Here is a 27,825-nt window from a genome sequence, read left to right on the forward strand (position 1 = left end):
AAACAACGCATTATGTATACAAATATATCTCAGCTGGGTTAGCACTGCCTTCTGTAGGTACCTTTATTATAACATTGACTTTAGGCGTATCTGTATTTGGTTCAAATTTGCCTGAAGCAAATCTAGGACGTTGCTTGCGCACCCCCAGAACAACGTGACGCCACTCCCACCTGTAACAAACCATTTCATAATTGTATTTTATTGTATTTTAATTTACTGGACCCAGGGTCATAGTTTCGTTCAGTGCCACACGTAGTATACGCTGACACACAAACAATACTGACTTTGCCCATAGTTACGTATGATCATCAATTCATAAGTCTTCTATCGACCATATCTGATTCCATTCCAACCAGGGTGCGTAGCCAACATACCCTTCGCTTACGCTCCGTAGCGGACGAAACGCAACTGTCTCCGTCGCACTAATATGGAAGAGTGATAGAGAGAGAGATTAGTAGGTACGCTACGCCACGGAGCGTTAACGAAATCGTTACGTTGGCTAGGCACCCAGGCCATTCGTCGGTCGTAATCCCATCCAGTGTCTCACACTTTCTCCTGAGAGGGCCGGGGATAGGTACTTGATTGTTTTTTCCTGTCCCTCTCCAGAAAGAGATGTATTGTCCTGTCCCTCTCTCACAGCAGAAAGACGTCAAGAATTTGTCGACGAAAAAGGAGTTAGATGTATAAGTTTTAATTAGTAACACAAGCGATACTGACCGTGCCCGTAGTTGTGTATGACTAGTCTTCCATCCACAATTTCTAAGTCCAACCTGACCTGGTCTCGCCCGGGTCGCAGACCTGTCCAGTGTTTTACTATTTTAGCCGCCTGAAACATAGAAACACCCTTTTTTGTATTATACCGTAAAATTGGGTAAGTAGGGTTCGCGGGGAGAGTTGGGTTATGAATGGGGAGAGAAGGGATGAAAGGGGGGGGGGAGATGGGATTATAAGGCTACTGCTACAAAAATAATGTATTCCAATCTAAAATGGAGCTATAATAATACTCATAATAAAAAAACGATCGATCGATCGATCCAACAATCTTCCAAAATCACCTTTGTATGAAAACCCATCTCATCCCAATTACGGGGTGAGGTGGGATTTCCTGTTTATCGTCAAAGTTATGAAATGGAACTACCCAAAATAAAATAAAAACTAAAATACAAACGCCCTGAACACTTATTATATACACCAATCAGTTTGCATATGTAATAATAAAATGTTATCGAGGTTTGAATTTCAGTTTTGCCCCTACTCACCCAATTTTACGGTACCTTATATTAGTATACTTGGTAACGGCATTGATACTTTTTTCGTAAAGCGCGCTCCAGACTACGCGGCGCGAAGCCGCGAACGCGAGTGTGGAGTCGATTTCGCTGATTAGTCACTCCACACTCGCGTTCGCGGCTTCGCGCACGTGTGTGGAAAGCCCTTAAAACGAGGCTCCGTTTCGTTTTGGGGGTAGAGGTGGTTTTCGCATTGTAACTGATGTTACCAAGGTAAAATTAAAATTATAATTTTTATTGTTGCTAAAGTTGTTTTTATTATTTATTAATTTATTTATCATTTATTTCAGACAACATTGGTCCATATACATAATAAGCATAACACAATAAGACAACACTTACAATTATAATAAGAATTAAAATAAAATTATGTTAAAATTAATAATAAATAAATCTTGACATTAAAATTTAATAGATTGATCATAATAATGGATACTGGTACTAATAATAATAGATTGATTAAATTCTGATTAAAAATAATAGTAAAATTAAGATTAAAAATTAATAGTAATTCATTATGCGCAGTCAAAAATAAATTTAAATGTCAACGCTAAAATTAAGTTTAAATATTAACATGCAGACTATGCCAGTGTCCAGCTATCGCACAATCTAGCCTGTCTGCCACTAGACTCAGGATGCTGTTTTGGTTATATTTGAAAGCTCTAAATTAAAAAAAATCCCCCACATGCGAATAGATACTATAAGCATCACAACACAAATTGGTATTCTTGCGTCCACAAAACCATTTTTTATCGGTAATATCGGTCATACTAGGCGGTCGAAATCGGAGAGCCATCCACACACGCACCACCTAATTTAATCAGATAATTTAATTAAAAAAGGCTTGAATGGCTTCGATAAAAGGATGGTACGGCCGTGCCTTTTTGTTTTGCTTGACTTGGCGGGGGCACTGCCATGCCCCCAGGATCAGATTGGCGAAAAATTGTTCCCGTCTGGACTGGTCTTAATGAGTTCTACGAACGACATCAACACAACATAGTGAAATAGAAGTACAGTTAGAATGAGACAAAAGTTGTCAAGCGAGTTACTGCTGATAGATTAAAGTACCATTTTTATTTGAACTGCTTAGGCATTTACTTACACTAACTTTAAAATAAAACGTAATTACCTTCATTGTAGGAATCCTTGAGCAACATCCGTTAAGAATGAACTCTGTATCCTTTGGATCTGTTTCCGTATTGAAATCGTGGACTTGTTGCGTGCCGCCTAACACCACCGTCTCGGTGCTGAAATTCAATCCGACAAAGAGCTGGTTGAATACATGAATTGTTAATGAACAGTATAGCTACATAATATAATATAATATATTTATTGCTTTCACATTGGTAAAATTACAGATGTTCTTAATCGATAATGTATCACAACATGACACCCTGTAAGGATATTGCAATTTTATCTATCTACTCTAAACTAATACATACGTAAATTAAACACAGAGATAACATTACACAAAAGTTATACCTACCTAAGCTATGTATTACTTATATGTCTATTTATGGTATTTATTACAATCAAAATATTCTTGTATAGAATAAAAACAATTATATACTCGTTAAAAATTTTTTCAAGCAGTTTACAAATTTATCATATTTTTGAATAGATAGAGTATACCAGTGTCATACCCTAGAGACTTCCTCTTTCTAAACCACCTCTGTGTCTGTCTAAAACTCATCTCGTCCCGATATAATGTAGACCAAAGCCCGTACCTTTGCTTGATGTAATTTCTAGTATCAAAACGTGAAAGATACAACAACACAGTTCTTAAATTGTTCGTGTGTATTATGACAGCCATCCCCAATTCTGTGGGGTCGTCGCGTACTCTGCGTCCACCAACAAAACCGTTTAAAGACTTAAAACTCAAAAAATCATACATACTTAGGTATTATGTAGTGTCCAGAGCTTTTGTCCAAGACTGTGTCGTTCTGCCACGGAGCATCGACCTTTAAAATAAAAGAATTAAGTTAAGAATTAAAATCAATGACTACATATTTATTTTTTTATTTTTTATTTTTATATTATAATTTGTCTTATATTGTATTATCTAGTTCAATACTCACTCTTATGACCTGTCCCCTAATCGGGAACACCCCGGAATCGGGGACCAAATCTCTCGCTCCAAGGCCAGTACAGTTGACCACAACGTCGCAGTCTTTAAGGACGGGGTCCCGTAAGGAAGTCACGTTGGCCCGCTTTAGCTCACCGCCGGCGCGGGCGAAGCGCAAGTACATGTACGACAGCATAGAGGTTGTATGGGCGATGAAGGTTGTGAACGTGTGGCCAGAACTGAAATTGAATGGTATACACTATACAATATACATCATAGTAGTGGATTTTAAGTTTTTTTACCTACCTACCGTACAACATGCATCAACAAGGGTGGAAATAGCTACTCCATGTCTTAATTCTCCGTTTGACAAAATATCAAAATTAAAAAGGGCTTTGCCTAAGTCAAGCCTAAGTCTAATTTTTTTATAGAATAATTTAACCCTCAATTTCGATTTTATAACCATTTTGTAATAAATTTACTTTTCTACATTTAATTTTAATGTATTTGATACTTATTTCGTGAAACGAAACGTAGACAAAAGGGGTTTATCCGCAATAATAATGTTGCCAAAGTAAAATTAAAATTGTTTATGTTATCAACGTTTTTTAATGAGCTCTACGGACGGCATCAACACAACATAGTGAAATAGAAGTATAGGGTATAAGGTAGACAAAAGTTGTTAAACGAGATACTGCCTGAATACTGCTGATAAATTAAAGCGAAATCACGATCAAAATCGAAGACAATTTGACACGTACATAGAGCCCTTAGGCCTCATACTCACGAGCGCTTTTTCAACGCGTGTTAAAAAGCGTTTGAATAACGCAAATGGAAACATGTGTATTTCTTCACACGATGGCGGTGGCGCTTTTTATCAAGCGGTGTTGGATTTTCGACTTTAAGCGTTGTAAAAGCGCTCGCGTTAGTGCAACCTTAAAGTGAGTTTATGCCCGGTGACTGTGAGGCGGTAACTTTGATCTGAAGTGGACTCTTTACTAAGAATCACTAATGAGGGACGAAATGTTTTAATTTTCGTCTCACTGAATGAGCATAAGAAATAAAAAGGTTATTTTACGACTTCGTTGTTTTGATTCTACTTTTCTACGATACTTACACGTATTCCCCAGAGTACAATCGGTTCAGGTACTCCAACTGCCGTGGCTCTAGGTACCGGAATCCGAAGACTGTCGAGGCCCACGCCAGGGTTTCTTTGTTATGTTCTTTACTCAGGGAGTAGACCGGCCCGATAGTCACGTTGCGACCACCTTCGAGCCAGCAGGAGTGTAGGAACTTGTAAGTTTCGCCGCCCCATTTACTGTTAAACAGGTATTAGACGCAACGATCAGAGACGCTACTACGAAAATAGAAGATCAAAATTCTTTATCTGCCTCTCTATCGCTCGAATATGCAAGATCGAGTTTCGGTTTTCGTTTTCCGCGGTAGGCCCTCATGGATCAAGTCTTAATATAGTTTGGCCAGGGACTGTCTCAATTCATACATAGACAGAGAGAATCATACTGATTTTGTCTTACACTAGTACTAGTACCCAAAAGAAAGGAATAAGTATAGTTTTCTCTGTTCTTACTTACTGATGCTTATTGACGGTTTGTGGTTTTCGGGATGGTGCTTACGTGCGTGTTATGTAAGAGCTGTGGTACTCGTTGTTTAAATTTCAAAAGGTGATAAGCCTATTTTCGTGAGATTCAATCTTAATATTTTAAATTCTAGGTAAAGCCTGACCAGGAATATATGATCACGCGCCATGTTGCGGAATTTCACTGGAACTTATTTTTTATACTATACTGAACTGTCACCCTATACATGAAAATAACAGCGCCCTATTGACAATGATTATATATTACTGGTCAGGCTTTACCTACCTACCAGCTAGCCTACCACTTGTGACGATGATAACGTACTTATGTACCAGAAGCATCATATTTAATTGTGTTAGAAATAAATTCTACACTAAAAAAAACTTTAGGTTGGAGATAAAACGCGATCGATTTCAAGTCATAAAGCACCTCAGAGAATGCTTATACTATAAATAAGTGCTCACTCAAGAAGATGCCCTGGAGTATTCCCACAGCAATAAGGATACCATAGACCTCCAGATCCATCCCCAGTCGTGTCTGGACTGAACTCTTCTGAAAACACAACCACCTGGAAAAAAACCGGAATATTGGCTAAAAAATCACTCGTCCTTTTCCGCGAAGTTAGATGGTTATTACACTGGAACTACTTACATCTATGTCTAAAATAATATTATCTCACTAAGTATATTTTTATCGGTATAGTGTCCGTTGGTAGAAGTTGGACTAAGATAAGTCTGCAATGATTTTGATAGCACACGCAGTGCGTTATTTTAAACGTCAAATTCCTATGAAATTATACGTGTAAATAAAATCGTTGCAGACTTATCTTGGTCTAACTTTACGCGTATTACTTTACTATTTTTGGTTATGAACTTGCCTTAAAATTTGGGTATGTTTCTTTGATTCGAAGTGCACAAGCTATCCCATTTATTCCCGCGCCTATTACACTAACTTTGACCATGACTCCAAAAAAAAAAAAACAGAAACTACGATGTATGAAATTAATAGATTCTTTCTTGAGACCAATGTGAAAGCAACTGAGTGTGAATGAATTCCAATAGCATACATAATACTTACTTTATCGCTAACTCTAAGTAAACGACTTCATATCTTGGGGTCAAAGATAAGTAAACTAACCATTAATTAACAAGAGATTCCTTTGTTTAGCGGTTTTTTAATGTAAATGAATCCCAAACAAATAGGATGTAAAAAAAAACTTTATTTCCGGTAGGTATTTATTTTATGTAGGCTATTAATTTGGCTTGTTGCTACCCGGTAGTCCCCAGTGTGAACTTGGTGTGAACTCAATGGGAAAATTGCCTATTTCAAAAGTGGCGCAACTTTAGAGTACGAGTACACATACATGTTATGAGATACGGTCGCATTTTACGTAGGCGCACAATCTTCTAGAAGATACTACGTATCATAGGACTATGGGCCCACTGCAAAAAATGTTAACCAAAATTTCGTTTTTCCCGCTGTAGGTAGACCTTCTGTTACCTGTAACCTCAGTTTGCCCCTCTTTCTAACCACTGTACCTACCTATACTTTGGCAAACCCACTTTGTCGGTAGAAAATGAGTGAAATTCAAATTTTCTATGGGAGCACAACCCTTCGCGCCTACATTTTTTAAATTTGCCGCCTTGTATTGTATTGACAAGATTTGCTTGACCAACTATATATTTTGTTATAAAGCTCCCTCCTCACTCGAGTGTAGAGTCGATTTCGCAGATCTACGACGCCGCTCCACACTCGCGTTCGCGGCTTCGCGCCGCGATTCGCGCACGAGTGTGGAGCGGACTTAAAGAGCACAGACAGTAAGTAATGCATAGAGTCTGTTCGGAACACGGGCCTGACACTCTTTGATAGAGAAAGATAGTCTAATTGCGATTCCTATAAGAGGAAAGAGAAAATAGTGCCATGCTTTGTCCTTATCATCGACCGGATGGCATCATAGGTAGGAGGCGATGGCGAAATACCGAAATTTATAAGAGTGAAAGAGAAAAAATCCTATGCTGCCCACATTTTATATGAATATTCTTTCTCTTACGCCTGGTCGCTCGGTGGCGTGTCTATAACTACTTGTATATACTATGTCTATGGTTCGGAAAGAGAAGAGTCATGGAATGTATTGAGGGTCCTCCACACTCGTGCGCGAATCGCGGCTTCGCGCCGCGTAGTCTGGAGCGGCTTTGGGTTGGGCCCCATACATTCCACGACTCTTCTCTTTGCTCTTCTCTTTCGGCACACTAAAGAATAAAATTTATATTCTTACTATTAGGAAAGAATAAATGTAAAAAAAAATCGTTTGGATATTAGAGGTTTTTATATATAATCATTGTCAACTTTGAACAAAAGTTAAAAATCCGAACGCACAATGATTGACACTGACAGCGGCACTGACACTAACATTTGTTCTTTGAAGCCAAACTAAACCAAAACTAAATGCCGCCCGGTTCATAAAGCGCATCTTTCTATTAATTTTAACTATTGAAAAATATAACTCTTTACAGTTGAATAAAGCATTTTAACATTTGAAATGAAGTACGCTGTTGCATTAATACCTGTTAATTTTTCATTATCGTCATGTTGTGTAATAAATTGTAATTTTTGTTTTAGATTGACTGTTGATGGTTTGTTGGTGTATTTCCCTTACGATTACATTTACCCAGAGCAATATGCGTATATGCTGGAGTTAAAAAGGGCACTGGATGCAAAAGTAAGTACTGTTCAAATAACTTTTACTCCTAGAAATTTTACACATCAATAATATTTTAAGGTTATATTTACTATTATTTATTTTTAATTTACAGGGTCACGGTCTTCTTGAAATGCCTTCAGGTACTGGAAAGACCATTTCATTGCTGTCTTTGATTGTTGCATACATGATTCAGAATCCACACCATGTAAGGTAAGCTTAGAAATGTAGAAAGATCCTTCTGTTTCTGTGGGACACAATTAGACTAGTCCACTCATCTATGAAGTTGTAGCTAATCTATGCAGTTAGAGGTCACAGGGTCTAACTATGGTATGGGGTCCATAAAACACTGTACATTATGGTTAATTGATGAGTTCTTTATTCAAACAAACACAAGTATAAGTTTACAGCGACCTACGCCAAGACACTTATACTGTTAATACATAGTCAGTATCATAAACATGTATACATTTTTCGAACTACGAGTATCTCTAGGAACTTAAATTAAACATACATACTACAAAGTTACATAGGTAGAGTTTAAAAAAATCCTGACACTACTTTGTAAGGACGGCCACTTGTCTGCGAATATGTCTGCGTTTTGGATTGAAGCTAAGAAGTTATTTAGTAATTCTATTGCTCGGTACGTGGGTGCGTTTGAACCGTGATAGGTGCGGACATTTGGATATGCGAAAAGGTTTCTGGCTCTACGTAGTTAAGCTAATTGTCACAGTGAATGTGTTAATCCTTACAGAGCCAATGTTTTTTTTGTATAATATAATGTAACAAATGTTTGTTCCTAAGTTTTTAATACAATGTGTGTATCCATAGTTTCTGGTTGGTAGTCAAAAGCCGAGTCAGGATTTGGGATTCTTATATTTTTTTGTTATTTCAGAGATATTTTTTTTATACTACATCAGTGGCAAACAAGCATACGGCCCGCCTGATGATAAGCAGTCTCCATAGCCTATGTACGCCTGCAACTCCAGAGAATATATTTATAAAATTATCATTATTTTTTGACAAAGCCTAGCCAAACCCTAGGATATATGTACGGATTTAATTTTGTGTGTATATTAATCAATTAACATATAATGTCACTTTACAGAAAGTTGATCTACTGCTCCCGTACAGTACCTGAGATAGAGAAGGTGCTAGAAGAGTTAAAGAATTTGATAAACTACTACGAGCAGCAGCAGGGTGAGAAACCCAGCCTGGTCGGAGTTGTGCTTAGCTCTCGTAAGAACCTGTGCATACATCCAGAGGCATGTATATATGTTTTTATTTTTACATTTTCTATGTACGTGTATTTTCTATTTACAGTTTACAATGTCTTTTTTGCTTACTACAAAGCAAAAAAGACATGACATTTAATTTTGATAGTCAGACATATTTAAACAGGTTGAAATGTTTTGTTACAAATTAAATATAACTAAACAAATGATAGTGTAAATTTGGTCTGTCTCTCAAGCTTATGGATATCATAGTCACATTGATAAGATTCGTTACATTTTTCTTAGCTTTTTCAGAAGTATAAGAAAAATAAAGTTCCATACCCAACACTTTCAGTAAACAATAAACATCTCGTGTAATTTATCTTTAGGATTCTAGTAATCAATCGTCCGTAACTGCTGACGTTGTTGAACTTTTGTGCTCCATCTCGTTTCCCCCGTAACGCTATCACCCCTCTTTACGCTCCGCTTAGAAGAACAGTTTCAGGCACTAACTCTCCAATATGCAGGTTATGTAAAATTGCTAATGGTTGCTGTGACAAGGCGGATATGCACTGTGACCCACTAAATAAATTTATAACATCTGTCCGAAAATATTTCTTAAAACACAAATAATTAGAAACTAGTGATGTACCGACTATTGATTTGGCCGACTAGCCGACTAGTCGGCGTTCGGATGGCCGATTAGTCGGCCGACTAGTCGGCTAGTCGGCCAAATCCATAAATCATTATTTCTCTTTAAAATTTACATTCGGGTGATCACTGCAGTAGCTTTGTCTAAGTTCGGATGCATTTGAAAAATAATTGTTTTGCTCCTTGCGTCGCTCAAGCTTTCCGTGTGCAATTTTCGTACATTTTATTTAATATTTCAAGCAATTTAATGACAATTTAATAAAGGAAATACATATGTAACGTGATACGTATTACGGCAACAAACCGAATAAAAAAAAATCCGTCCAAAAGCCAATTGCCATTTAAGCATTTTGAGCAAAATATATTTTCCTTAAGAGACCCGCGTTTTGTGAGGTTGATATCTTAGTGGCTTCTAGGAATTTAATTGAAAACACCTCAAATAAAAATTACCTACCTACTGTAATACTATTAATATTATACAAGTACATAATAGTTATTGTACTGACTGCGACGACATACATACTTTTTTGATATTTCGACAATACCTGTCCAAGGTTTGCCCTAGATTGACATCTTTTTTGTGTGTGACATTGTTCATTTATTTATTTTTTAATTATAATAAATAATAACAATATTTTAATATTTTACTTCATAAATTGTTGTTTTTGCTGTTTCAATTTGATGCTGACGATCTTTTAGTGAAAAGATTTGTTGCTAATATCCTTTTGTGTAAAGAACTATGTCTTATTCTTTAAGGAAATTAATGAATCTATCTTGTTATCTACTCCCTACACATAAGTTGAATATATTAATATGAACAAAAATATTCGTATGCACCATTAATAGGTTTAAAGTACAATTTTATTAATTTGAATAAAATGAGTATTCACCATTTAATAAATATTTGCTTTTTATTTGGTTTGTTTAGTATGGTTTCCTGTAAGTAATAATAGGCCGACTAATCGGCCATTTTGGCCGACTAGTCGCCGACTAATCGCCGACTACAAATGTGGCCGGATAGTCGGCTTTCCCGACTAGTCGGCGACTAGTCGGTACATCTCTATTAGAAACATAAATAATTAGAAAATAAGTTTAAATTTAGGTATATCTATAGTTGTTTACTTATATTTGTTATTCATGCGGTGTTTACCTGTAAGCATAGAGTAACTTATACTAGAGCGGTACTGTCATAGTAAATTTTGTAACCCCAGTAAATTCACTGCCATCTGTCGACACACTTTAAAACTAAAAATAAATATTTTTAAAAATACGATAAAATGTATTTAGATATGGATAAATGATTTTTTTTATTTGCATTAATAATTTTTATGATTTTGACCCATGTTCTTTCACTGATATGCGTTAAAATTGTTAAATAACAAACGAAACCGTCAACGCCATCTATACGAAAGTTGGCCAAAGCTAGTAGCGCCCTCTGAACGACAATCAAATTTTCTTGATTTTCGAGGCACGTTTTTTCCTTAGACTGTATCCATCTATTACGGAGTTATATCTATCTTTGCCTGTAAGTAATTGTGACACCACTCCTTACATGTTTTAGCTTAGTACATTATTAATGTATCGATGTCAACAATTGTTGGTAAACCTTAAATAAATAAAATAAATAAAAAATAATACTTGCAATAATGTAGGCAAGAGCCCACAACTCTTAAATTGGATGAATGTAGAAATGACTTCAAAAATAATATTCAATAATTTCTTACCGGAATAACCCTTCCAATTTCACTGCAGGTGTCAAGAGAAAGAGAAGGCAAATTGGTAGATGGCAAGTGTCACTCTCTCACTGCCAGTTACATACGGGACAGGCATGAGAGGAATCCAGATGTACCTATATGTAAGTGTGTGATTTGGTGCAAGATTTGATCAATTAGTCTTGTATATGTATGTCAAAGACTAAAACAGAATATTTAGATAGTGCCAAAAATATCGTATTGAAGATGAAAACTGGCCAATTTATATTTCCTGCTTATTGTATTGGTTACTTCAATGAAATTTCAAACCTTTTGAATTGGAACTGTATAAATGTTTGTGCCCAAGAAAGTGTACGTCTTTACCATGTTTGCTGTCTTAACTTTAATTTTCCAGCCCACCAAAATTCTCACATCTTCTGTGGCTTCTGCTACACGGACCAGTCATAGCCATTATGTAAACTTCTGATTTGCACGTTTTACAACACGCCGCGAATCTTCCTGGAGAGCTGCGTTTTTTTTAAAATTATCGTTTTTATTTTATATTTAATAATAAATTAAACCTTATTTCCTTCACTATTGATTTAAAAATAAGAGTGTTAGGAGATTAAACCCTATGTATTGGCAGGCCAGTTCTATGAGGGCTTTAACCGAGAAGGCAAGGAGTCCATGCTACCGTATGGAGTGTACACCATGGATGACCTGAAACAGTACGGCGCGGACCGGAACTGGTGCCCCTACTTCCTGTCACGATTTGCCGTAAGTACTCAAGGGAACACCATTGGTCGATTACAATGAGGCTAACAAAAAGTTCGGATAACAGACATACGGGGTCTTTTTCAATGATTTGCCGCATTCGGGACTGATCCCATAATGAAAGTTGTTAAATAAGACCTACAGTCAGCCTGTTATAAATAATAAGTATGACGGGGTAGGATTGAGAACTGGACTGAGTGGGCGTTCATTTTCTTCAGGATCCTGCATTATGGGTAGCCTCAAGCAATAATGAAAACACCAGAAATAACTTGATCACTTTTACTGAATGATTGGTTTACAATAATGGACAAAGGAACAATACACAGAGGTAAACCGAACAGACACGTCCGCTCGCTACGAGCTCTCACAATCGAATGCCCGAAGCGCCCCAACGGCCATGTCCAAGTTGACAAACCGGTCATGTCATACTTGCGTTCGGCGGCCGGAAACCGGATGCGATACTCCGACACGGCCATCTCTGATGACTCACACGTCCTCGTGTGTGTTACCTGTAAAGACCATACCAAGACAGTAACTTCGCTCGGTTATTCTGACCGTGCACACTTGAGACCTTGTGACAATGTGTATTGAAACTCACAACTCCAAATGATCGCATTTAATCTTTATTCTAAATTACCATACACATTATTACAAATCATTACAATCTCAACATCCATTGTAATAAGATTATCTTAAATCAACACCAAATAGCGCCGCACCAACGGCTCATCTTACTTTCGCTTCGACGAAAATAAGGGTAACCAGAAACGCATGTAGTTGTCGCACCAACGACTCATCTCGTTAACGCACCAACGTAACGATAATGAACATGCCACCGCACCAACGGTTCAATTTAGTAATAACGGTCTTAATGTATGGCGCTGCAACGCCTGCTCCAGTATAGAGCGCATCAACGTTAATATAAGATACAGTGCTAAGGCGCATCAACGCCTATTTTAGTTTATAGCACATCAACGTTTTACGTTAGTAAAACTGCTTTTAGGCGCTACAACGCCGTTTGGTGTTAAACGTTGCTGCGATCGTCACTAGATGCACATGAGTCAGTTACATCATCTAATTCCACAGGAACCTCATGATTAGGTACCTTCCTCACTCTATCGTGTGAGTACTTGTATGTTCTGTTAGAATTCAGAGATTTCAGCCGATATCTGTCATTATCCAAAACTTCTATGATTTTAAACGGACCCTTAAATTTAGGGTCTAACTTGGTCTGGTTTCTTTCCTCGTTTTGTAAAAGAACATAGTCACCCACATCAAACAGTTTTACAGCAGCTTTACGCTTATCGAACCTAGTTTTATCATACAAAGCAGATTTTCGAATGTTCTGTACTGCACGTTCCCTTATTGCATCAAGGTCAACATCATTATCATCATCATCAATTACTGTCATTAGCCCCAACGGTCTAGCCACCTTTCCAATCATTAGCTCCAGGGGGCTAGCTTTTGTTACCCGATTAATAGTTGAGTTCATTGCCAATTGTACCTCACCAAGAGCGTCTTGCCAAGAACGATGCCTACTCGATTCTACCGCAGTTAGCATACTCTTCAGAGTACTCATCACCCTCTCAACCTGGCCATTCGCGCGACTACTGCCTGTTGCAATAAGGTGTAGCTGTATGTTATGACTTTCACAATAGCTGGCAAACTCTTTACTGGCGAAGCACCTGCCCTGGTCAGCCACCACACGAGTAGGTGCACCGAACAACGCTATGCATGATTCCAAGGCTTTGATGCTATTCTTACTATCAATGTTCATCGAGTGGAGAAGCAAGACAAATTTCGTGAACGAATCAATCAACACGAACACATATTCTTTGACATCATTTTTGCCACTAAGCTTCCCGGAAGCATCAATGTGCACTGTATGCCATGGAGTATTTGCTTTAGGGATGGGGTGTAGCTCGGCCTGAACTCTACCCGAACGTGGCTTTGAGATTCTGCAGGTAATGCAGTTCTCGACGAACTTTCGAACAAACTTAGACATGCCGTCGAACCAATAATGCTCAAAAACCTTTTCTAGGGTTTTATCCCAACCTAAGTGCATCACTGACTCATGAACATTGTTGACTACTGACCACCTAAACGCTCGTGGGACTATAGGTAACCAACGATTTCTGCCATTTCTCTGTATCTTACGATGAAGAATGCCGGACCTGACTTCATACGTCTTTCTATCATCAGCCGATAACACTTCATTTTGAAGATCAGACAATATCTTGCTGATCTCCGGATCTCTCTCTTGCTCCACCTGAAGCCAGTTATCCGAGAGTTCAGCTAAGTTGACGCGTTTCTGATCCACGCGCTGAAGCATATTCGAAGATGCGGGGCTGGGGGCAGATGGCTGGGGATTACGAGATAGAAAATCTACGTGTTTCATTCTACACCCTTCCCTGTACAGAATGTCAAAATCAAATGACTGGAGATAGGCCCACCACCTATGAACTCGCGGAGACAGCTCTATCTTACTCTTAGTGGCCTGCACCGAGTTGCAGTCAGTAACAACTGTAAACTTGCGGCCCTGCAAGTAATGTCTAAAGTGTTTGACCGCGTTTACCACCGCCAGTGTCTCGAGTTCGTAGGAGTGGTACCTAGATTCAGGGGAAGACGTACGACGACTGTAGTACGCGACTGGATGCTGCTTGCCATCCACCTTCTGGATGACCACAGCCCCATATCCATCCGCACTAGCATCAGTATGAATTTCTATTGGGAGATCAGGATCAAAGATCTTTAAAACTGGCTGTGAAGTCAAAAGACTGATGACTTGTTGTCTGATCTGCTCGTGACCGGGTTGCCAATCAATTTCACTACCTTTCCCACTTGTCAACTTGTACAAAGGACCCATGATCTCCGAAAACTGCGGAATAAATTGCCGGAAGTAGGACGCCAGGCCTATAAATTGTCTCAGCTGTGTAACAGTGCTTGGAGGTGGGAGTCGAGTGAGTGCTGCTATTTTGCTGGGGTTCGGCATCACCTTACCATCCTCAACAACAAAACCTAGGTATTCGACTCGACGTTTCAGGAACGAACATTTGGACAGATTCAACGTGAAGCCTGCTTTGGTCAAAACGTCTAAAACAAGACGAAGTCGCTCTATACCCTGCTCGACATCCGATGCTATGATCAACAGGTCATCTACATACGCAACGACAAAGGTATGTGCCAAATTTCCTAAAGCCTTCATGACAGCTCGCTGGTAGACGGATGTGGCATTTTTCAAACCAAACGGCATCGAGAGCCACTCCCATTGCCCGTCAGGTGTGACAAAAGCCGTTTTCTCCACCGATGAGGGTTCTACAGGAATCTGGTGATAACCACTTACAGCGTCCAAACAAGTAAACCATTTAGCCCCACCTAATCTGGCAACCTGATCTTCAATCAGTGGGAGAGGATACCTATCAGCCACGGTGTTCTCGTTCAACTCCCGGTAGTCGACGCACATGCGGTCAGACCCGTCTTTCTTTTTAACCAACAGCGCTGGACTAGAAAACGGAGAACAGCTAGGCCTTATCACTCCTGCCTTTAATAGATCATTAACTTTGTCGCGAACAACCTGCCTCTCATCAACACCGAGACGATAGGGACGGCGCTGAACTGTTTTCGCAGGATCTATTAAACGAATCTCCAACTGCCCTGTATTCACGCGCGACGCTGCCACACCCTGAGAAAAAGATGCTGAAAACTCGTGCAAAACATCTTCCAACTGTTGTCTAAATTCCGAGGGTACATCAGTATCAATGTTGGTAAAATCCAACGTGTCACTCGGGATCGACTTTTCACAGCTAAGGACGTTTTTAAGGCGTGACAACTCGACACTATCTGACGTCACGTTAGCGCTGAAACCCAGTGACAAAATTTCCCTTCCTACTAAAATATTCTCGTTAAGATGTTCATCGGGCAACACATGAAATAAAATTTCCATGTTGAAATCTCCAATCGTCACTTGAGATAAAATCTGCAATGAACTATTCACGCTATTCGGACCGATCCCCATTAATCTGACAGTATTGTTTACGCGTTTTCCCGAGAAATTATTGGCAATACTTTCTTTTATAAGGGAACACTCAGCACCGTTATCGAAAAAAAATGAATAGGACTTACCGTTGTTTGATAGTTGACCACGTGGGTTGCTTACGCTGCATATGTTGACCTGACGATCGCGCCCATGTGTGGCCGACAATCCCGATGAGCCCGCACGCTGCGTTTCGCCACCGCTGCCGACACCAATGGTGCCAGATTTCCGACTACATTTCGATGCGAAGTGTCCAGTGTCGCCACAGCGAAAGCAGATTACTTGAGATTGTTGATTACTCGTTGCAGTCGATGGTGAAGGCGCTGTCGACAGCCTCTTTCCCTTTATCTTTAAACGGCACTCGTGCGCACGATGTCCTAACTTGCCGCAGTTATAGCACCTTATTGAAGATCCCAGCTTGCTTCGTTTTGATTCAGAGTGATTTTCCTCAGTTGACGATGTTGATTTCCTCTTCATGAAAGTAGTTGCCTTGAGTTCTCGTTGCAATATCTCTCTGGTGACGATTTCGGTTGTAAATGCTATACGTTGCAGGCGCTTATCAAATTGCGTTACATGCGCCAGGACGGTAGACACAGCAATCTCTTCTACACTCATATTTTGCCATTTTGAGGTTAATGACGTCAACAGTCTTGCAGCGTAAACCGAGAGGCACTCATTCTCCTTTGGTTTACTACTTTGCAGGTTAATGAGGGTAGCCGCCGGAGTTTCAGCACTATCGTACCTGGCTATGAACAATTCTCGAAACTGCGACCACTGCATTCCGGGGTAGGAGACATGTGATAGCCATTGCGAGGCGCTCCCCTTTAATGCACCGCTGATAGCTAGTATTAGCGGTCCGCCTTGAGGTGTTTTTTCACCAAAACAAAGGTCGACCGTGTTGCACCACGCCCGTGCATCGGTGTCAGGCTTCTCCGGATTAAATTCGGGTAGTTTGATGTTGTTCGTACTTGCCGGTTGTTTTATGGCTTCAATCAGACTCAACACGTTGTTATTTTGCAGCTCAAATATTTTCCGTAATAAATATTCATCGACACGTGATTCTTTGTTCTGAGTTCTTTGTTGTGCTCGAGGGAATCCCACATCTGATGACGGGGTAGGATTGAGAACTGGACTGAGTGGGCGTTCATTTTCTTCAGGATCCTGCATTATGGGTAGCCTCAAGCAATAATGAAAACACCAGAAATAACTTGATCACTTTTACTGAATGATTGGTTTACAATAATGGACAAAGGAACAATACACAGAGGTAAACCGAACAGACACGTCCGCTCGCTACGAGCTCTCACAATCGAATGCCCGAAGCGCCCCAACGGCCATGTCCAAGTTGACAAACCGGTCATGTCATACTTGCGTTCGGCGGCCGGAAACCGGATGCGATACTCCGACAAGTACAACTTTATTTTGACAAAATGCGCAATTCACTTCACCGGCCAATTTGCAGTTAACATATTTTGCACTATTTTATATTTACTCCTTTGCCTGTTCCTTAATTAAATAATGTTTCTATTTATAAAAGTATCATCGTAAACCTTAATGTAAAGACAAGGCCCATGCAGCAGATAAATATGTTGTTTATACTAACAAATATCTTATTATATTTTCACAGATAATTCACGCCGAAATCGTAGTATACTCATACCACTACCTCCTCGACCCGAAGATCGCGGAAGTGGTCTCCAAAGAGCTGAATAAAGAAGCCGTGGTGGTGTTCGACGAGGCTCATAATATCGATAACGTGTGTATCGACTCGCTGAGCGTGAAGATCACACGTCGGACGATAGACAAGAGTGTCACAGCGCTACAGAACTTAGAGAAAGCTGTGGCACAGTAAGTATATAACAAAACACTTTTCTTGTCCCTGGTTACATACCCGCGTGCTCTATGGATATATTTATTTCAAAAGAAAAAGTTATCGTACATAAGGTGCTATGGATAAGTAGTCAATACAACTTAAAAAACTTCAAGGTATTTTTGAAAGGGTCCCGAAGTGTTAACAAGTTGTGCGCCAATATATTCTGGTGCAATGGATCATTTTCCACTCTTAGTTTCAACTAACATAAGTTTTACATATTTAAATTATAAATATGGGAAAACGCACCGTCAATTAGATACCTTCTGAAATACATTCTACTAAACCATTGAAGGTAGGATTTTGAAAGGAACATGTATTTTCTAATCAAGCCTCTAGCCGCCCAGAGTCCAGAGATAAATCAAAATTATATTTGTCTTGTCTTAGACTTGTGGGTTGGAGGCTAGAGCTGTACGACGTGATTTTTTGAAATTAATTCCCTAAGAACAGGCGTAGTAGTCTTCTAAAATGTATTGTACAGCATCCGCGAAGAGGACGCAGCGCGCTTGACGGAGGAATACGAACAGATGGTGAGCGGACTACGCGAAGCGGCCGAGCTGCGAGACGCCGACGCCATCTTAGGAAACCCCATCTTACCCGATGAGGTGCTCAATGGTGAGACATCCTTAACCTCTCGTTTGCCCCGGGATTATTTTTAAAATGTTACCCTATTACTAAGATTCCACTGTCCGTGTGTCCGTCTGTCTGTCTGTCACCAGGCTGTATCTCAGGAACCGTGATAACTAGACAGTTGAAATTTTCACAGGTGATGTATTTCTGTTCCTATCTATAACAACAAATACTAAAAATAGAATTAAAAAAAATATACAACATCGCCCATACAACAAACGTGATTTTTGCCGTTTTTTGCGTAATGGTACGGAACCCTTCATGCGCGAGTCCTACTCGCACTTGCCCGATTTTTTATTTATAGTAACTAATGTATCAACATATTTTTTCACAGAGGTAGTACCCGGCAACATACGCAATGCAGAGCACTTCCTAGGTTTCCTGAAGCGGTTTATAGAATATCTGAAGACTCGGCTACGGATCCAGCACGTCGTCCAGGAGTCTCCTGCAGGTACATTTAGCTAACGACGACTCTATAACATTAAGCATAAGGCTCAATTTGTTCTACCACTTTTCTCAGGCGGTTGGTAAAAAAGTTGCCAAGTGATTTTTAGTAAAAGGTAGATGAGTCCTAGTTTAAGTAGTATAATTTATACTCCTCTCTAAGTTGGCTCGTCCCATGTAGACCACCCTAATAGGGAATATTACGCGAAACTGCGTAGGAGGCGCCACTACCACAAATCTGAGGGTCTATCGCGAAACAAGAAAATCGAAATTTCGTTATCTAACATCTCTGTCACTCTTGCATATTCAAGCGATAAATTGGCAGATAGCGAAATTTCGGATTCGCGTTTCCCGGTATATTTTACTTTATGGTTTACTAAAAAGGCTAGTGCTGCACTCTGGTGGCAGAACATTGCAGTAATATCCTCAGAGTTGCACGAAATTCTGATCTTATTTTAAAGAAAAGACTGTCGAAAAGACTCAGAGACGCCACAGGAGACCGAGGAGCTGGCAGCTTCCTCGCTCAGCGTATTAGTTTTAACTATCCAGCGAGGAGATGCTGCCAGCATCTTCGGTACTGCCTAGTACCTGCAGGGGCCTTTTTTAGATTTATTTAGTCTTATTTTAGTTTAGTTTCAATATCAATTCATATTTACCAGGTTTCCTGAAAGATGTGGCTGCCCGCGTTTGCATCGAGCGAAAACCTCTCCGCTTCTGCGCATCTCGACTCTCTTCTCTCATGCGTACGTTAGAGATCCCGGACCCGGGGCAACTGGGTGCGCTGACCCTGGTGGCACATCTGGCTACCTTAGTGTCCACGTACACGAAGGGCTTCGTTGTCATCATTGAGCCTTTTGACGATAAAACGCCTACTGTGTCAAACCCTATACTGCATTTCTCGTAAGTGTCATTTTAATACGGTTTTTAATTGAGCAGATACATATATAAACTTTGAAAATCACGAGAACAAGTAATGACATACTATTTTAGACTCATGATAGACTATTGGCAGGATCGCCATGTGACGTTGAGCGCGAACAAATTTTCTAATCTTTCCGTTGTCATAATATTTGTTAGTGGCAAACAATATTTTGTTTCTCCATCTTGGATTTCACGGGCCTTTAAATCCCGGTCTTTTGATAGGCTTGTGTGGGAATATAGATACAACACGTAGAGGCCCTTTGGAGAGCTGTAATGTCATAGGTCAGGTAGCGCAGCTGGCTTCCCTGGTGTCGCTTACAATTTTTATTTAATTAAGTAATTATTTTTGCTCTAAAAAAGGCGAAGCTTTTGAAAGCCGGTTGTCTAGTCCTGTTTGCACTTTACAGTATAATTTATCAAAAGTAGTAGCATAAAAAATGGTATATTACAGGTACAGTTATATTTGTTACAGGTGTATGGACTCGTCAATAGCCATGAGGCCGGTGTTCGCCAGATTCCAAACAGTCATCATAACCTCAGGTACTACTAGGAAGACTGTATTTTTATTGAACAAACTATTTTAGCTAGATTTACTTATATTTAGATGTATGAGCGAGACCGGCGGGCAATATAATCCTGAATTTCTCCTCAGCATAGCAAACTAAAGTGATAAAGCCGGTATTGACTTATAAATTACTGCGTAAAGACGGGCCTTACAAGCACTACGAGTGGGGCCAGAACATTGTTGTCAAATCGTGTTGTGCGACGAATGCGAGCCAATCGTGAAGTGCCTGCACAACTCATCAACCAATCGCGTTGTGGCATTCGTGCGCACAATGCGATTTGACACAAAACGAGTGTTCGGTCGGAATAGGGAATATTACGCGAAACTCTGCGTAGGGGGCGCCAGGGCGCCACTACCACAATCTGAGGGTCTATCGCAAAACAAGAAAATGGAAATTTCGTTATTTCTGTCACTTGCATATTCGAGCGATAAAGAGGCAGATAGCGAAATTTCGGATTCGCGTTTCCCGGTAGGTCCTCTGTAAACAAACCGCCTTGATGCATCAATGTCATATTTTATTATCAAAAACCTGTTAAAGGTACAGTATGTATAAGTTACTCTATGGTTTACTAAAAAGGCTAGTCCTGCACTCTGGTGTCACAACATTGCAGTAATATCCCCTATTATATGAGCCTACCTTTACTTTTGAAATCTTTGGAAGCCAAGTGAACTTCCCACCTAAGATTAATTGTACTCGCTGTATTTTCGATTAGAAAGCTAATACAGTCGTGTTTGTGTAGGTACGCTGTCGCCATTAGACATGTACCCGAAGATCCTGGACTTCAACCCGGTCGTCATGAGCTCCTTCACCATGACGCTGGCGCGGCCCTGCATACTGCCTATGGTTAGTATTACGTTTTTAATACGAAAGGGGCAAAGTCATGCCACCGCTTCACCAGACAAACGTAGTCCTCATTTTCCTCTTTGGATAGCAATATATTTTCACGCAATTTGATGTATATTAACCACAGCTATGCATTCTTTTGACTTTTTTCGATTTTTTAATTATTATAAGAATTAGGAGCTTTTGAAAATTTGTATGGAATTTGTTTTTCGCTCCTAACTCTTATAACAATAAAAAATAAAAATAAAGTTAAACGAACGGGCATAGTTTAACGAATGTACAATTATTGTAAAAATATTTTCCATTACGTCCAGGGAGGAAAATGGGGACTGTTTCTATTGAGAAGCAGTTGTCCACTATCGTTTCAATTCGAAGGGGGTTCATAAAAAAGGCGCCATAAAATGTTTATCAATTATCAACTTTATCGCTCTACTCTATATACCCATGTACATGTTAAATGCCTATAAATTATTTGCTTACCTACACATTCGGTGAATGAATAATTTGTGTATCTAATTTAACATGTAAAATATTATGTTTTATAAATAAAAATCTGAATCGGAATCATCCTTCAGGTGTAGGCAAGGCTGCAAATGGGGCCTAAAATCGTTTTAGGACGTTTGTTATTTTTTCCATACTACCAAAAATTATTTTTTCCAGATAGTTTCAAAAGGCAGCGACCAGGTGACGATATCGTCAAAATACGAGACGCGGGAAGACGTTGCAGTAATTAGAAACTACGGGCAACTACTAGTAGAGGTGAGGGGTTAAGAGCATGCAATTATTATTAATCATAATCATCGGAAGCTTATATAAGTCCTACTGTTGTACACATATGCCTCCTTCCACACTATCCATATGCAGATTAGCTTCACCTTTGAATTACTTTAAGTTGCATATTTACATTCAGCAGAGCTTTTCAAACCAGCTAAATTTCATCCAAAACGAACGAAAAAAACGATAAATTAAAAAAATCGGCCCTTATGTGCCACAGATAGCAGCAAACGTGCCGGACGGAGTGGTCTGTTTCTTCACTTCGTACCATTATCTGGAGAGCGTAGTTGGCGCCTGGTATGACCAAGGTATACTATAAACTGAAATAGATATCCTACACTAAAGAAAAAGTGACCAAGTCCACCGGTGGCCGAGGCGGGAATCGAACCCGCGTTTTCAGCTTACGCGGCTAACGCCCTGACTACTAGACCACCCGGCCACGGCGGTACCCGTCCCAAATTCTCTGGTGTATTCTATCTTTATTGAAAAGCGCCTTTGACCAACTGTTAAGGGCGAGCAGTGTGTGCTTGCACCTCCTATTTCAGTTTATAATTTATATATAGTAGTGTCACTACTTAAAAAACAAATCAAGAAATATTTCATAAATAACTTGATTTGTTCCCTAGTTGGCAAGGTATACTATGTTAAAGCGTACTACTTTGTACAATATCAGCATAATTTGCAAGCAATACTGCAAGCATTGCAAGCTTTAATTTAACTTACAATTGATGCATGTTCGGGTCAAATCTTGCAAGCTAACTTACACCCACACCCATTATTCAATTCAGCTGTAACTTCACATACACATGTAAGTTGGGTGACAATGCAATATTATGGTACCATCGAGCTTATCTGATGATGGTCACAGGAGGCGGCCATAGGAACTCTGTGACGAAACAACACAATCTAAAGCCCGGTTCACATTTGTCTGTCGTGTCGTGTTGTGTTGTGTCGTGACGCATATCTGTTTCATACATTTACTTAATATGATTGTGTGCACATTTGTCTGATGCAGCGCAGCGTGCAAATGTAAACCAGGCTTAATTGTGTTTGGTTTTGTTATAATTTCCTCGATGATTATAAGTATAAGTTGCTTGTTGAAAGAAAAGGCAGTGATTAAAGCTTGTAGACCGCCTGTTGTTACCTAGTCTTAAGCTTTGTATTTCGCTTTCTGTGTATTTTTTAACTTGATGGTGCACAATAAAGAACATTTACGTATACTTACTTGTATCAAAAATGATTTTTTTGTCAAAAAACTTATTTCCACCTCTCCACGCTTGTAGCGTTGATTCTCAAATATTTCACTATACCAGATACATTCTGCAAGATGCACCTTATTAGGTGCAGTGGTATGGGAAGTATGCAGGGCAGTATGGCAGCCGATGACGAGTAGCGCGGCCACACTACGTCTCTGCCTACTTCCCTCGATGTTTCCCATTCCACTCCTCGAGTATGTGGCCGAGGTATTAGTTTTAAGCCTTTTTAAACTTACAGGAGTTGTGGCGAATTTACAAAGGCACAAGCTGCTTTTTATCGAAACACAAGACTCGGCGGAAACTAGCTTTGCACTCGTCAATTATATAAAGGTAATCTTAACCGATTTCACAACAAACAATACTTCACTGTCTTTCACTGTAAAGTTGACAACGTTAAGTATGATGTATTTCTGTTCTGTTGCCGCTATAACAACAAATACTAAAAACAGAATAAAGTAAATATTTAAGTGGGGCTCCCATACAACAAACGTGTTTTTTTTTTGCGTAATGGTACGGAACCCTTCGTGCGCGAGTCCGACTCGCACTTGTTTGTTTTCTGTGGTGTCGACGCACAACTAAATTGCCTAAGTCCTAAAAATTCGGTACACTGCATTGACATTTATGTATTCCATTCAGTCTATTTGAGTCGATTTGTTGCCTGAGCTGACTCAATATTTGATTTCAGCTGTATAATGATTGTCAGATGGATAATGTATAGTTGTGTGCAGGCGTGCGAGAGCGGCCGAGGGGCCGTGCTGCTGTCCGTGGCGCGAGGCAAGGTAACGATACATATATTTTTAATTCAAAAGGACAAATAGCCAAGATGAATATCGTTAGCAGAGAAACAAAACGCTATCTGTCTCTGTCGCATAAATATGGAAGAGTGATAGAGACAATAGCGTTTCGTTTTCTGCAAACCTTTGGCTAGGCCACCTTGGCGGAAGGCAAGGCCGAAGATGAGACTCACTCGTTCAGCAATAGCCTGTTCTCATGATTTACGAATACCTAAATCGTATTTGTCAGGATATATAAACGAAGAAAGCGATTTTCACTTTTCTAGCAGTTCTCAATAGCAAACATTCATTATTCAAAGCATTATCTATCAGTCAGAGTAGCCAGTATTATCTATAGAAAATGTAGAAGGAAGATTCACGGTAAAAGAAGTATCGGAGGAAGAATATTGTGGCTTAGAAATCTGCACCAATGGATCCAAAAAAGCACACGGTCAATTTACAGAGCTGCTGTGTCGAAGGTTCATCTGAACCTTATGACGATTGCCAAATGGCGATAGCTGACGGCACCCGAAAAAGAAGAAGATAGAAAAGAATAAGTCTTGTATTTCAGGTATCAGAAGGCGTGGACTTCGACCATCACCTCGGGCGCGCCGTGCTCATGTTCGGCATCCCGTACGTGTACACGCAGAGCCGGATACTGAAGGCGCGCCTCGAGTACCTGCGCGACCAGTTCCAGGTACTTATGGCAGGTGCCAGGTGTCGACCACCTCGGGCCGTGCTCATGTTCGGCATCCCGTACGTGTACACGCAGAGCCGGAAACTGAAGGCGCACCTCGAGTACCTGCGCGACCAGTTCCAGGTACTTGTGGCAGGTGTCAGGTGTCGACCACCTCGGGCCGTGCTCATGTTCGGCATCCCGTACGTGTACACGCAGAGCCGGATACTGAAGGCGCGCCTCGAGTACCTGCGCGACCAGTTCCAGGTACTTATGGCAGGTGCCAGGTGTCGACCACCTCGGGCCGTGCTCATGTTCGGCATCCCGTACGTGTACACGCAGAGCCGGAAACTGAAGGCGCACCTCGAGTACCTGCGCGACCAGTTCCAGGTACTTGTGGCAGGTGTCAGGTGTCGACCACCTCGGGCCGTGCTCATGTTCGGCATCCCGTACGTGTACACGCAGAGCCGGATACTGAAGGCGCGCCTCGAGTACCTGCGCGACCAGTTCCAGGTACTTATGGCAGGTGCCAGGTGTCGACCACCTCGGGCCGTGCTCATGTTCGGCATCCCGTACGTGTACACGCAGAGCCGGAAACTGAAGGCGCACCTCGAGTACCTGCGCGACCAGTTCCAGGTACTTGTGGCAGGTGTCAGGTGTCGACCACCTCGGGCCGTGCTCATGTTCGGCATCCCATACCTGTTCACGCAGAGCCGCATACTGAACTTTATTTTTTTAACTTAATTGCACAATAAAAATAAGTACAAATGTCAGACTTAATACCTCACGGTATTCTCTACCAGTACCAGTATAGTCATAGGGCAAAACAAAAATTCTCGAAGTGCAGTGAGACAAATATTTCGGAAAACATATTCAAACTTATTCACGTGAATTTGAATTGACATGAAAAATGTGAAAAATACATGATAAAATTGATACAGACAAACATACTCCATGTTTCAGATCCGAGAAAACGATTTCCTAACGTTTGACGCGATGAGGCACGCGGCGCAGTGCGTCGGCAGAGCCCTTCGGTAAGTTTCATCCTACAAATAATCAATGACAGCACTTGCTCTTCTACGTATCCATTTGTCTTTGTTACATGCGAATAACTGTTTTTATTACATTAGTCCAACTCTATGCAAACTTTTTTTTTTATCTCTGATATACCTTAATGAATGACAGCTCGATTGCCCCATTTGCCCAACCGATCTTTCATTTTAATAGGTACAAAATTAGCACACAAGCAGGGTTAATATCATCAGAGATATTAAAACATAGCTCAACGTTTAAGACGAAAGGGGAAGACAGCCTCGAAAACGGTTTTCCATACAAACGTATCGTATTCCCCATTTTCCTCTCTGGATATTAACATTATTGAAAATATTTTTACACAATTTGATGTATTTTAATTATAGCTTTGTCCGACCGTTTGATCTTTTTAATTATTATAAGAGTTACGAGCGTAAAACAGGTTTCATACAAAATTCTAAAAGCCTCTTACTCTTATAATAAAGTAAAAATAGAGAAAAAAATCAAACGGTCGGGCATAGCTATGATTAAAATACATCAAATTGTGTAAAAATATTTTCCATAATGTCAATATCCAGGGAGGAAATGAAGACTACGTTTGTATGGAGAATCGATAGTCCCCTATCCTCTTAAGTACATATTAGTTAACGTAAACCTTTTCTGTCGGCAGCGGTAAGACTGACTACGGCATCATGGTGTTCGCCGACAAGCGATTCAGTCGCGCCGACAAACGAACTAAATTGCCGCGCTGGATACAGGAGCATCTCAAAGACTCACTGTGCAACTTGAGCACTGAAGAGGCAGTGCAGGTTCGTAAAACTCTGACAACGCAATTCTGAAAATTATCAGCGTCTTATATTGTAAAATTTCGTGCATCCTGACTACACGTCGGTAAAATTTAAAAAATCCCACATTTTGGGCTGTGATCGATTAACTTTTCTATCATACATTTCTCCCGTAACTAGTGTTGTGTAGTAGTTTCTCAGTAGTGAAGAATAATTCCTATAGGTAGTAAACGGAATGTAATTTAGAACGGCACAATCCACAACCCTGTCATCCTGGTCACGGCACCAAATTGCAACCCTCCCTTGAGTACGTCACGTCTAAAAATTTGTATACACGACCTTATTGCCCATGTTAAGGAAGTGTATACATATTTTTGGCACTGTTCGTATCGATGTTTTTAGACGTGACTGTACCCGGGTTAAACTGACTTTTGTTTTAGATATGCAAGCGGTGGCTACGTCAGATGGCGCAGCCGTTTACGCGCGAGGACCAGCTCGGCGTGTCGCTACTAACGCTGCAGCAGCTTCAGTCACGGGAACAGCAAGATAAGATAGAGCAGCAGGTCATATTGCACTAATTTTGTCGCCTACGTATGAAAACTATACGACACAATGTGGTCTCAATCACTGAAAAATAGTGACCATTTTACAGTTCTACGACGTGGTCTACTTGAAAGAGATTATGTCAGTCAACGTTGTGAATGTGTTGATGTTATTATTAAGAAATTTGTTAATGAATAAAATTACATATAAGTTACACGATAAACATTTTTTTATTTTTAACAAGATTCCTGCATGTTTTATGAGAGTCACGCGAGTCGGTAAAAAGTTGGCACATCATTGTACATAGGGAATACAAAACCAAGATTAGCGATTGGAGATCACGCACAAAAAATGTAATCCGAAATCGGGTGTCCAGATCTCGACCGTCAGACCGAGATTGCATTCCCAATGTACATTTTGTGAAGTAAATATATTTAGTTTCGTTCACAAGAAAATGAAAATAAAATAAAACAAGGGCATGGTTGAAACATGTTTTATTAGAAATCAAAACAACTCTTACAAAATCACCTCTGTGGTAATAAATATAGCTTTAAACTCCTTACACATCTAGTGTGCGCCATTAGTTATGTACTTATTGCATGCTTCATATAAAATGCTATAAGATCTATCTTTAAATAAAATTGATTAACAACCAGTTGCCAAATGAAATATAACCGTTAAAGCCACACTTATAAAATTGGG

The 27,825-nt window shown here is 40.0% G+C and overlaps 2 protein-coding genes across 2 annotated transcripts; one reads left to right on the plus strand and one right to left on the minus strand.

Annotated features, from left to right (window-relative positions):
* On the minus strand, positions 1 to 7,361 carry LOC134749104 (D-aspartate oxidase). The gene is made up of 8 exons (XM_063684007.1): positions 7,342 to 7,361; positions 5,414 to 5,557; positions 4,469 to 4,669; positions 3,365 to 3,590; positions 3,183 to 3,247; positions 2,416 to 2,533; positions 718 to 826; positions 1 to 170 (listed from the first exon to the last, which is right to left on the minus strand). The coding sequence occupies exons 1-8, from the start codon at positions 7,359 to 7,361 to the stop codon at positions 67 to 69; spliced, it is 987 nt and encodes a 328-aa protein (XP_063540077.1). The 3' UTR covers positions 1 to 66.
* LOC134748753 (general transcription and DNA repair factor IIH helicase subunit XPD) lies at positions 7,360 to 27,310 on the plus strand. Its single transcript, XM_063683528.1, has 20 exons — positions 7,360 to 7,493; positions 7,569 to 7,668; positions 7,763 to 7,860; positions 8,756 to 8,912; positions 11,265 to 11,367; positions 11,850 to 11,980; positions 17,638 to 17,858; positions 18,362 to 18,495; positions 18,845 to 18,961; positions 19,614 to 19,854; positions 20,348 to 20,415; positions 21,181 to 21,284; positions 21,945 to 22,043; positions 22,279 to 22,366; positions 23,553 to 23,644; positions 24,043 to 24,093; positions 24,659 to 24,784; positions 25,727 to 25,797; positions 26,466 to 26,604; positions 27,021 to 27,310. The coding sequence occupies exons 1-20, from the start codon at positions 7,489 to 7,491 to the stop codon at positions 27,156 to 27,158; spliced, it is 2,283 nt and encodes a 760-aa protein (XP_063539598.1). The 5' UTR covers positions 7,360 to 7,488; the 3' UTR covers positions 27,159 to 27,310.
* Positions 27,311 to 27,825: the final 515 nt, after the last annotated feature.

Source organism: Cydia strobilella, chromosome 17, assembly GCF_947568885.1.
Source record: "Cydia strobilella chromosome 17, ilCydStro3.1, whole genome shotgun sequence".
NCBI classification, from domain to species: Eukaryota; Metazoa; Arthropoda; class Insecta; order Lepidoptera; family Tortricidae; genus Cydia; species Cydia strobilella.

Coding starts and splice junctions, on each gene's coding strand:
- LOC134749104 (XM_063684007.1), bottom strand. CDS start 7,361: ATGTTAGTGTCAGTGCCGCT. Junction 4,670..5,413: donor ACTCCAGGGCATCTTCTTGA/GTGAGCACTTAT, acceptor CCTGTTTAACAG/TAAATGGGGCGGCGAAACTT. Junction 171..717: donor CATACACAACTACGGGCACG/GTCAGTATCGCT, acceptor GGTTTGTTACAG/GTGGGAGTGGCGTCACGTTG.
- LOC134748753 (XM_063683528.1), top strand. Junction 18,496..18,844: donor ACCCGATGAGGTGCTCAATG/GTGAGACATCCT, acceptor ATTTTTTCACAG/AGGTAGTACCCGGCAACATA. Junction 26,605..27,020: donor GCACTGAAGAGGCAGTGCAG/GTTCGTAAAACT, acceptor CTTTTGTTTTAG/ATATGCAAGCGGTGGCTACG.